Here is a 12,237-nt window from a genome sequence, read left to right on the forward strand (position 1 = left end):
AATTATCATAGAGAATATAATCGGAATAATAGTTTTACACATTAAATATTTTAATAAGTTAAAAAGTTATTTTCTCAATAACTATAAGGAAAATTGTTTTTGCTGTAACGCAACAATTGTATTACATGAAAAAAAAAGAAAAACGTTTATTTATTTTGCGCAGTTTTCTTTGTTTAGCTCTATTTTTTTTATATATTAGTGATTCAATTAATTAATTTAAATAAATTAATTAATAATTAATTTAAATAAATTATCATAATTTAATTTTCTGTTTTTATTTACGCAATGCACAAAAAAAAAGGAGGGACAAATTACATTTTATTGCGGCCATTAATGATATCGTTCTAATTAAGGAATACACAAAGTCAACAACAAAAAGTCAAAACTTTATATATTTTTTTTTTAATATTAATAAGTAGTCAAATTTCGTAACAGAAAATTTATTTTGACTTTCATGACGTCAAGAGAAAGTCATTTTGATTTTCTGTTGATTTTAATGTGCTCCTTGGGGTTTCATTATTAATTAAGGGGAAATAGTGTATTCACCTCCCGGCTGAATCGTGATGGGATTCGCGTGAATGATTGGAACGTTCTCCTGTAACTCCATTGTCTGGGTCGCCACGTTTGTCGCTGGCGGACCTAAAAAAAGAGTAAAAAGAGAAAAATGATGATTTATAGTTGATTCTGAAAAAAAATTGCGCAAAAAAAAAGAAATGTCCTCCGCGCGATAAAACGTGCGATATCTTTGTCTGATACCGTTCGCTTGTTGTTCGCCGTTGTTCGCCGATGTGTCGTTGAGCTGCTGCGCGTAACTCCGCTCCGCCATTGGATCCGCTTCCGTATACCGCATCATCGTGGAGTGAAGAAGATTTAGTTTACCGTTTCCGACGAGCGGAGAAGAGGGATGATCACGCGGAAAGACAGTCGAGATAGAGAGAGAAGGTCTGATATCTTCACCTGCAATTTCTTTCACCCTTGCAGAAATCCAATTTACTGGTCAATTGAATATACTGGAAGATACCCAAGGAATACAAAAGCCAATAAAAAATTGAAATGACTTTATTTCTTAATGTCAATAAACATTCAAGTAGAACAAGTCATTATGATATCAAAATGATGTCAAAATGGCTCCAAAATGATCATTAAAAGTCATTTTCGATTAAAATTCATTCATTAAAATTCATTTTAATGTCATTTTGACGTTATCGTGATTTGCTGTTTCTGCTTGGGTAAATTTTGTAAATAATCATTATTTTGACTTTTATGATAAATAAAATATAATAGTCATTTTTCTTGACTTTTTCTTGACTTGGATAGCGATTGATTTTTATTTTGAATATTGAAAACACTTTTGATATCCTCTAGGTGGAACATAAAAGCATAATAATATCAAAATTATAAAAAGAATCTATAATATAATGATGTTGTATGCGATACACTTTTCCGATAAAAAATTTTTTTGCGTGAATATGTATAAATATTATATATATAAAGACACATAAATATATACATATATATACATATAATTATGTATGAAATATGTCCATATATACATATTCATACATCTTTCTTTTGTAAAATTATTTTTTAGTATAATAAAAATAATAATAATGATGCAGAAACATCAAAAATAATTAAAGGGATAATTTTCGCATTTAGAAAAAATTAAGTTCGAAGAAATGTAAAAAAAAATTACTTATACACAATTATGTATAATTTTATATATAAGAATTTTTTTACATTTCTCCAAACTTGATTTTTTTCTAAAACAAATAGTGCGAAAATTATTCTTTTAATTATTTTTAATTTTTTCACATTATTATTATTATTATTATTTCTATTACATTAAAATTACATTTCTCTATTACATTTCTATTACATTTTACAAAGACTTTTTAGAAAGAAAGAAAGATGGATGAACATGTATAAATATATTTCATATATAATTATATATATGTTTATAAATATTTATACATGTTTATGCATGCTTATACATATTTTTACATATTCATGTATAAAAAATTTACTTCTGATAATGATTTTGTAATGAATTCTTGACATTAATGATATTTATATGATTTTTTAGTTAAAAAGTCCCATAAAAATCATTGTTACATCAAGAATTCACAAAATCATAATCGAGAATGTATTTTATCATTATGATTTTTTTCTAAAGTAACTTTAATTTTATCTTATCTTGATTTTATTATCCTAGTTGTCCTAGTTGAGTTAATGCTTTTAATTATTGAATTTGAAGTATTGAAAGTATTAAAACGACAATGCTTTTAATATTAAAAATAAGTACTTAATCATTACCTTCCAGTATCAAATTTTTCTATAAGGATGACACACTTGCTCGGTTAAAATAAGGAAATCTTCTTCCGAAGGGCGGTTGACGAATCCGCGTTAACCACCGAGGAAAGACTGTCCGATCATTCGTACTTGAATGTTTATCTGTCTATCTTCTCTCGGTATCGCCCGACAATTTTATCTTGCGGATAAATGATATCGCGATATAGTTATCGATAATATCCGTAACAAAAGCGCTGATCTAAACGCAAAGATTGCGCCGTTGACGAACGCTCGCAAAATACAGAATTCGACATTTAAAAAAAAAATCAAAATGACTTTATTTTTTGATTCTTAACTTCAAGAAATAGTCAAATTGTGTTCAAACATAAAACTATCTAGATATAATTATTTAATATCTTGTTTAACTCGTGAAGAAGTATAATTAATCGAGTGCAGCTGCAAGAAAACTATACTATAAATCTCTGATTCGAAAATAGTGTAATGCATTTATGCATGCGTGTATACAGGTTGTAAATTCTGAAATATAAGTAAATTATGAAATAATCTTCGCATTATTCTCGCTATAAAAGGTTTCCGCGCGATTGCTGTCGAAGAATTATGCACTGGCAGACAGCGCATTCCAATGACCGGGCAATTCCGCGACGATAATCAATATTTCCTGAATGAAATTCCGAAAACTCTTTTCTTCGCTTTCTCTCTCGACTTTTCGCGGATTAATTAATGTAAATTAATTAATGAGTCTACACCCAAATGTAGAACCACAAATCATGATATCAAGTGTCAAAATGATTCCAAAATGATCATTAAAAGTCATTTTTCAATCATTTTCGATTCATTTTAACGCCATTTTAACATTATCGTGATTTGTTGTTCTGCTTGAATATGTACTCTCTTTCTGTCTACTACGATTAATTTTGTAAAACGAATCATACGTTCCATTTGCGTCATGTATATCCCATTTGCGTTGTATTTTTATTCCTGGATCTCACGCGACATACAATATTTATTGCTAGAGGAAAGTTTTCGGCATTTATTATACTGATAATGGTTAAATAATTAGGATTTTCATAATTATGATTATTATAATGTTAGTAGTAATACAATATAAAAATATATTTACATATAAAATATTTTTATTATTTATAAAAATAATTACATTATTACTAATATAACTAACAAAACTAAATTTTATAGTTCTATTATTACTCTCAAAAATTATAAAATTATAGTAGTGCAGAACAATCACATATATATATATTTTTTTTATATAAAACTGTAAATACAATTATTATTATTATTACTAACTATACTATAACTATACTATAACTATAACTATAATAATATTACAATAATACAATAAGACGTTTTTGGTGCCAGAATCATGTATTTTTCTTATAATTCTTCCATAATTATTTTATCAATTCTAATCAATTTATACAATTCTAATCACAAATAGAAAAAAATTTTTTTCAGCGATGATATGCATTGAAAAGGCGAAAGTATATTTTTATGAAAATTATAAATGTAGAAATACGCTCGTCACGCTGCAGATGGACAAGGCTCGTACATTACATGAGAAAAACGCATAACAAAAACATGGAAGACAAAGTCTCGACTTTCATTAGTCTATAAAACGAATGGTCTCGCGTAATTCTTAACCATGATGGTACTGCAAAGTCCCAGGTTGTGCTTAAGAATTAAAGAGATGTTATGTCGCCTATTATTTCTCTCCTGCAGCTTTTCTTACTCAAGAGGACCCGAGATGATCCGGGTTCAAAATGCTCGTGGCGATCCACACTAATTGAACCGTTTAGTATTTATTTACATATTCGGAATTGCGACTGATTAATTTTTTATTTATTTCTCATCGCAATCTCGATCTTCTGCATAATCATATTTCAAATTGTTAATTAGAAAATCTTAATCCTAATTCAGAGAAAAAATTCTATTTTCGATTAAATAGATGTTGCTGCTTCTCAAGTACAAGTCGCAATAATATATTAAGAAAAATTTCTAGCTAAAAATGAACAACCATAAAATTCTGATTTCTTCATTTTCAATCGGAATTCCAATTAATCTAACCAGATTCATCTATCAGAAAATCATGTCAATCAGATTCTTTTTGATTATCCCAGATAGACTGATCTGATATACTAGAAATCCCGGGTTCGATCCCAAGCAGAACTGAAAAATTTTCAATATACTCATAGCTCCTCTCGCAATGGCAAACCATCGAGTAGTATACTTGCCCAGAAAACTTACCTACCAAAAATTGCCATTCGAAATTGGTATTTAAATTGTAGGTCCCCATATATATATTGTACGATCAATGTGCGCGCAAAAGTAATGAAAGAGAGGCGCCTACGCGCTGAAATAGCATTTGAAGAAAAAAACAGATAGACTAGAATTAAGATTCAACCAGAAAATTTCAATTTCAACAAGAATTCCAACCAGACTCCCTAAGTAGAACAACAAGTCATTATGATATAAAAATGATATCAAAATGACTCCAAAATGATCATTTTTCAATCATTTTCATTTTAATGTGACGTGACTGGGTCTGCTTGGGTCTTTTTCCAGCATTATAACGACATCATTATGATCTTATTTATCACTTAAGTTCATTTTTAAATATGAAATAACGTTATGACCACATCCTATGATTCATTATGACTTAATTATGACTCTGTATTCTACCTGGGTTAATCTGAAGCAATAAAAGGTTTGCTATATTTTATGAAGCTTCAGCTACACTGAGAAAAATAGTTTGATTGGATTAAACAATAATTCTAGTGGAAAATGAACGAATAAGAATTTTCTGATTAAATCTACTAGAATTCTAGTAGATTTATTTCTAATCGAAATAAGAAAACTAGAATTCTGATTGATATAATTATTCTGGTAAAAATAAGAATTCTAATAGATTTTCCTAGGAATTATATATACCAGAATTTCAACTATCTTAATTAGAATTCTAATAAATTTAATCAGAAAATCTGATTCTCCCGTCCATTTTCAACATATACTGAAATTGTCATTTTCAGTATATTATTAGAAAAGTTAAAAATTCATATTGTCACCTATTTAAAAAGTAGTTTATTTAAAAGATTGGTAAATAGAAATATTAATTAAATTTGCTAAATAAGTAGCATGGAAGATTACGCAAGGTAAGTCTTATGCGTCATCTACAATACGCGGAGTAAACTTGATGTAAGAAGTAAGAGTAATAAATTGACCAATTACAGTCGATTATTCGTCTCACATTCGACTGTGACTGGTCAATTTCTTACAATTCTTATATTAAGTTTACTCCGCAGATAACGTATTATTGTGAAAAACAATCTTTATAAAATATCTTGTGTTTAATTTTATTTTTCACGCTCTTTATTTAACAAATTTGATTTATACATAAAGCCGTTTTCATTATAGAAAAATATTAAGGACAGCAAAATACTTTTTGCACAAAGGCGCCGTATACGTCAATGACAGCCCTGGAAGGCGGGGTTCGCATCCCAAAGGATCGGAAAACATTCCTCGAGTCATCCAGTTCGAGAAAATAAGTGATGAAAAGGAGCCATTGAAATTTTCAGTCTGGTATCTGAATTTTCACAAACAGAAAAAATCATCAGAATGACATCAAAATGCTCCAAAACGCTGATTAAAAATGTATACTTTTCGATCAGTCACGATTCATTTTGATATTATTTTGACGTTTATAATGTGACTCGTCGTTCTGCTTGAATTAATCCTCTCACGGATTGGATTTCCGCACCCCATCTGTCTTTTACTTGTTGCTGCTACTGATGATGCTGTTGCTGTTGCCGCCGCTGCCGCCACCGACAGCAATGAATTCCATGCGCGATTCTATCGATCCGTCGGCCTATATAAAAGCAGCCGCCATTGACGGTTCTCCAGGTCGTGAAAGAGCAGGTCGGGATTTGCATGCACACTCGGAGCATCGTCGACAACGTTACGACGTAGAAGAGAAGAAAAGAGAGAAAAAGGGAAGAACTGCACATTAGCCTGTTTATCTTGAAGAGTGTCACGTGGATGAGAGATTAAATTAATCAGGTACATCGTGCCTCTCCGCATGTCATTACGTATTATCCACCAGTTTGTCAAATTCTGTTAATTAAGTTAAGTTAGCTTTGTTTCCTACGCCGTGTTGATTAGAATCTCGGCGTCCACATAATCAATTTGGTCTCTACTTTGATTTCTGCAACTTGCTTCTCATCCAGTTGCGACATATGTCAAGTAAAAAAATACAGAAAAGTCATAATAATATTATAAAGATATCATCATGATCATGTTTGTCATTTACATAAGTTTTTTAACTATTTAATGATGACGTCATGATGACGTCCTGTGATATCATTACAACTTTATGATAACTCTGTCCCAAAGAATTCATAGAAGTCAACAAAAAAAAAACAAAATGACTTTTTATTCTTAACGTTAATAAACAATCAAATTTTGTAACAAAAAAATCATCATTTTGATTTTCATGACATCGAAATAAAGTCATTTTGAGTTGATGTATAATTCTTGGGACCCAAACAGAACAAGTTATTATGATATCAAAATGATGTCAAAATGATCATTCAAAGTCATTTCCGATTCATTTTAATGTCATTTTGATGATTAGTTGTTGTTCTACTTGGGTTCACCTGGAATCCCAAGCAAAACAACATGTTATTATAACAACAAAATAAGTTATTATAACAATAAAATAAATAATCGAATCAAAAAATAATTTTTAATAATCATTTTAGAACCATTTTGATGTCATAATAATTTTTTAATCTATTTGCGACAATCCACCAGATTTTTAATTAATAATAATGTAAATTATTGTGTTCTGTAATTGTAAATCTCACCTGCGACACATAGCCGCATGTAGAATCGTCCTGTCGCAGTCAGACCGACACGTCGTAATTCACTCCGATTCCGGAACCGGATCCCGGATTCGTTTACAAGAATTTACAAAGTAAGATATCAACAATCAAGGTCGTTGTTCGCCGATTACAAAACGTACGCTGGCAAACACGTGCAGTAAGCACACGAAATTCAATCGAGTTTCACGTTACAACCATCTGGTAACTTGATTCCCTTTTGTTTAAGACGCCAGTTTTCGTTAATGTCAGTTTTTGTCAACAAAATAAAAACATCGTTCTTGCAAATTTGAAAAATTTACAAGCGTTACGATTATGTTATAATTTATGTTTATTTCTTTACGAAACGTTTCTTTATGTTTCTTTATGTTTATCGATCCTGAAGGAAAGGACGTTTGCTGCGCAATGTAATTTGTATTCAATTTATGCCCCATTTATCGTCTTATTACAATATTCTTATTCAACTCGTTTTATTTAATTTTATTCTGACTTTTAATTACAAGATATATGAGAGAACTATTCTTTTACAATTTCCTTTCTTCCTTTTTAATTACTTTTTATAATCTAACTGTTACTTTCTATTCAATTTTAAATTCAATGAGTTTTGATATTAAGTTCAATGAGTTTTTTTCTATGAATATCGGATTTTCACGAAGGGCTATTCCGATCTCTGGACTTGTCTTGACGTTACATCATAGATTTCCTCGATACGTCTTCATCCGCGCGAAGGACTTCGTTACCCTATTAACAAAATCGATATTAGCTCGATACACAGTATGCAAAATAGATGTCAATATATCTATATATATTTATTACGATATAGAATACAAGCATCTGACGGCATCGAGCGTAAAGTCGAATCGAGGAGCTTATTTTTTTTATTCACTCTAACAGCGAATTTGATTCAGTGCGCACTGATGTATGTTATACATTAAAGCCACTGTACACAAATTGATGTAAATATATGTATTTATTATAAACACTGAAATTGGTTAAGCAGTGAAATACTCAATACATTTTATTATGCTGTTAGGTAAAATATGTAATACCATGATTCAAAATCCATGGTGTTGAATCCACACCCTCTGCGTTGGTATTTATATTAATACCAACAGGGTGGGAATTTTATTTAAAATACTTATGATGATAAAAAATCCACATTCTTTTAGGATGTTTAGATAGTATTGAAAAAAATACTTTATAATCGAAATATTTGCATTTCACTTTTACATTCAGGATAAATCAGTGTATAACGGCTTTAATATGCAGTGTGTACTAGTGCATCCAATAAAAGTCTCATGAGACTAACAGGGTGTGGACATCGTGGATTTTGAATCATGATATTATATGTATAAATTCATATTATGGTAGATCGGACGTGTTTCGTCTCGTTTCGGATGTTACGTCACCTCGATTATATTTTTAAAAAGCATGGCTGGCTTGAACTATGCATTTGCATTGCACAATTTATAGTCCCTTCATTTGTTTGAACGCGCGTCGTAGTCGCAGACGCCCAGTGCCTGAAGGGGCGCTTTGTCATTTCCGTTTTGATTGCATCATCCTTTTGTTAGATCTGAAGTGGCCGCTGCATTTCCAAGCAGAAGAATAAATCATTATGATATCAAAATAATGTCAAAATGACTCTAAAATGATCATTAAAAGTCATTTTTCTCATCATTTCCGATTCATTTTAATGTCATTTTGACATTATCGTGATTTGTTCTGCTTGAGTTTCATCTCTATTACACAAATTATCCAATTTCGAAGATTATCATGGTAATATCAACCGATTAGGGATCAATAAAATGAGAAAAAGAAATGCGTTCAATCAAATTCGCCATAAGAAATATGAATGTATATTTGGTATCATGCGGAACCCATATGTTCATAATCCCCCATGCCTTATCGTGTTGCTGTTGACATAATCATAATGTGAATTATACATATAATACTATTCAAAAAAAATCCATGGTGTCGAATCCACACCCTATTGGTATTTATACTAACATGGTGAGAATTATATTTAAAACACTTATGATGATAAATCCACATTCATATTTTTTAGAATGTTTAGATAGTATTGAAAAAAAAATTATAATAAATTTTCCGAAATTTATAAAGATGATATGTAAGATCACTAAGATATGGTTTTCGTTAATGAAAAAATTAAAGGTACAATCTCCCTTCCCATTATTATCCAACATTGATTATAAGATTGAAGACAGATTAATACAGCATTAAATACAGAAAATCGACTGACGCAGAGAAATATAAAATTTAAAAAATTAAAAAATTTTTTTTGAAAAAAATGAACTTGTCGATTGTAGTGAGACATTACTTGATAATCGAAATTGTTATTAATAAATTGACATACTTTTCTAATTTTTTAAATCCATATCTTATATTATTATACATAATTGATTTTAAAAATTTTTAATATTAAATTAATAATAATAATATACTTTCTGTACATCTCTATTATTTATACAATATTTTGTTTTACAAATGACAAATTTGTTTTCTCAAATTCTTTTTTTGTAATTCATATTCTTTTATACAAAATAATCTTTTTACTAAAATGTTATGTTAATCTGTGTATACTTTTAAGTTATGTGTTAAATACAAAAAAAAAGTGTCAAATGAGAGAAAAAAAGATAACATACATGTGTTTCCAATTTTTTTCTCAATGTTTCTTTCGCGCATTAAACACAATTACGTTTCTGCTGACTAGCACAATGGCATTGCCACGATGGATCTTGCCGCTGTTGATTCTGGGAACCGGCGCGATCACGCTGGTTCCCGCGGCTCGACAATTCCATGATGAGCTCCTCAGGAACAATCTGCGGAAGCAGAAAAGATCCCTGGACGAGACGGATTCGCCGGAGTATTACAACGACCTGCACTCATTTAAATACCATGATGGTAACAATATTCGGAAGTTCGACCGCTATTACGACGGGGACACTGAGGAGATTGAGTTCCTACCTAGCGGTAAGATTTCGAGGAACAATTTCTTTTTTAGACTCCGAGAAGGAGTGAGGAAGAATAAACTTTCGGTATACGTATATAAATTTCGTATTAGATCTCTGTATTATATTGGACTTTTCTGTCGTATTGTATATCGTATTGAATATGTATTGTAAAATAGGGCTGTGCGATGAAGAACTCAGTTTCGTACTCGGATTGTAAAATCGATTTAAATAATCGTTATACAGAACGTATATTTCGGTACGTAACTCGATTGAAATAATCGTTACATTGAAACAATTGATTTGATATTGTTACTCAATTCACGATATTCTGAAAAATGAATGATCTAGAATCGCATATATTCGTATCATATTGAATAAGGTGAGTTGCAAGATTAATACGCGATTAATATTCGATTTAAGAAGATTTTATCGTGTTTGCATTTCATCGTATTACATTTTAATATTACATATAATTCTTATGTATGTTGCTAACATTTTTTTATTATTAAAGAAATAATTAAATTAATAATTAATCGGATTCTATGTAATTATAAAAGAACGTTAATAATACGTATAATAATTATAATGTAAAAAACTTTAGGCTCTTCTAACATAATAAATTGTCTGCTCCAATCACGATAAAACTTCTTAAATCGAATATTAATCTTGCGATTAATACGTCTTATTCAATACGATACGAATGTATGCGATTCTAGAGCATTCATTTTTCAGAATATCGTGAATTGAGTAACAATATCAAATTAGTTGTTTCAATGTAACGATTACTTCAACCGAGTTACGATATCGAAATATGTTGTTCTGTATGACGATTACTTGAATCGATTACGAATTGAGTTCGAAACCGAGTTCTTCATCGCACAGCCCTATTGTAAAGAAGAAATTTACTATAAACAATTGTGATAATGCATAAGTGTCTGCATAAAGGCAATCATAAATAAGTTTAATACAATGATTTACGTGCTGCCACTTGCTGTAAAAGTTAAATTTGATTTAACTTTACGCTTATAGCATAAGTTACATGCATCCGATCATTACAAAAGCATTGAAATCATTGTACAAAACTTACTGATTATATGGACATAAGTTAATATTTACGGCTTGCTACTAAATGCTACTTAACAGTTCTGATAAAAAGATGAGCTTTATGAATAAAAAAAAATTATTGGTTACATCAAAATAAATTTTTGGGGGATGTAAAGAGGTATTCTCATATTAATACTAGCTAATTAATCACTTATTTTGAGTATTGTAACCCAAACAGAACAACAAGTCATTATGATATCAAAATGATGTCAAAATGATCCCAAAATGATTATTAAAAGTTCATTTTTCATCATTTCCGATTCATTTTAATATCGTTTAGACGTTATGGTGACTTGTTCTTCTGCTTGGGAAGTATTGTTAATAATATTTTTAATACTAAAAATAATTAATTAGTATTAGTATTAAATTTTTATAAGAATTGATCGATCGATTAAGTTAAATTAAATTATGTTCTAATCGCCAATCCGAAGAAAGTAGTTTCGAAAAAAAGTGTTTAAATTTTTTGAAGAATTTTCATGATACTTGTAGCTGAAATATCCAACATTGAACACTTAATCTCTCAAAGAGAACAACAAAGTCACGATACTTGGTGATACGATACTTGTTGTTCTATTTGGGCTAAACTATAAAGTGTGCCTTCCCCTCCTTCAAAAAGGTCTTGTTAAATTGTTTTCTTCAAAGTTGATTTCTTTGATCTGTTACAGTAAATAGTTTCCCCCTTAATTATCAATTATTTTTATCGTAATTTTAGACAACGGTCAACTGGAAACAGTAGGAGAGGGTCTCCAGGGCATGAACAATAAGCTACTCGAAAGAGCACTGCTCGATTATTTGGAGACTCTACCTGAGCAGGTGAACTAATCAATTCGTTAGTGCCGAGTGTTCTACCTTCGGATAAATTATGTAATTTAGTTAATGGAATAAAAGAGCGAGAGAGAGAGAGAGAGAGAGAGAGAGAGAGAGAGAGAGAGAGAGAGAGAGAGAGAGAGAGAGAG

The 12,237-nt window shown here is 30.2% G+C and overlaps 3 protein-coding genes across 5 annotated transcripts in view; 1 reads left to right on the forward strand and 2 right to left on the reverse strand.

Moving 5' to 3' along the window:
* Positions 1–2,402, reverse strand: part of LOC108694721 (phospholipid scramblase 1-like) — a 7,535-nt gene extending 5,133 nt beyond the window's left edge. Inside the window, exons 1-3 of one of the 3 annotated variants that reach the window (XM_018204362.1) lie at positions 2,317–2,402; positions 757–957; positions 547–639 (exon numbers count right to left, since the gene is read on the reverse strand). In XM_018204362.1, coding sequence (XP_018059851.1) covers positions 547–639; positions 757–853 — 190 coding nt within the window. In that variant the 5' untranslated portion in view covers positions 854–957; positions 2,317–2,402. Of the gene's footprint in view, positions 1–546; positions 640–756; positions 1,011–2,316 lie in introns of all 3 variants that reach the window. The other 2 variants (XM_018204361.1, XM_018204363.1) reach the window with 2 other exon arrangements.
* Positions 2,403–6,228: 3,826 nt separating this feature from the next.
* Positions 6,229–12,237, forward strand: part of LOC108694750 — a 12,071-nt gene continuing 6,062 nt past the window's right edge. The window contains exons 1-3 of the mRNA XM_018204410.1: positions 6,229–6,384; positions 9,937–10,196; positions 11,994–12,094. Coding sequence (XP_018059899.1) covers positions 9,941–10,196; positions 11,994–12,094 — 357 coding nt within the window. The 5' untranslated portion in view covers positions 6,229–6,384; positions 9,937–9,940. The remainder of the gene's footprint in view (positions 6,385–9,936; positions 10,197–11,993; positions 12,095–12,237) is intronic.
* Positions 7,893–12,237, reverse strand: part of LOC108694751 — a 14,858-nt gene continuing 10,513 nt past the window's right edge. The window contains exon 4 of the mRNA XM_018204411.1: positions 7,893–7,946. Coding sequence (XP_018059900.1) covers positions 7,893–7,946 — 54 coding nt within the window. The remainder of the gene's footprint in view (positions 7,947–12,237) is intronic.

This window comes from Atta colombica, unplaced genomic scaffold (genome assembly GCF_001594045.1).
Source record: "Atta colombica isolate Treedump-2 unplaced genomic scaffold, Acol1.0 scaffold123, whole genome shotgun sequence".
Taxonomy (NCBI): domain Eukaryota; kingdom Metazoa; phylum Arthropoda; class Insecta; order Hymenoptera; family Formicidae; genus Atta; species Atta colombica.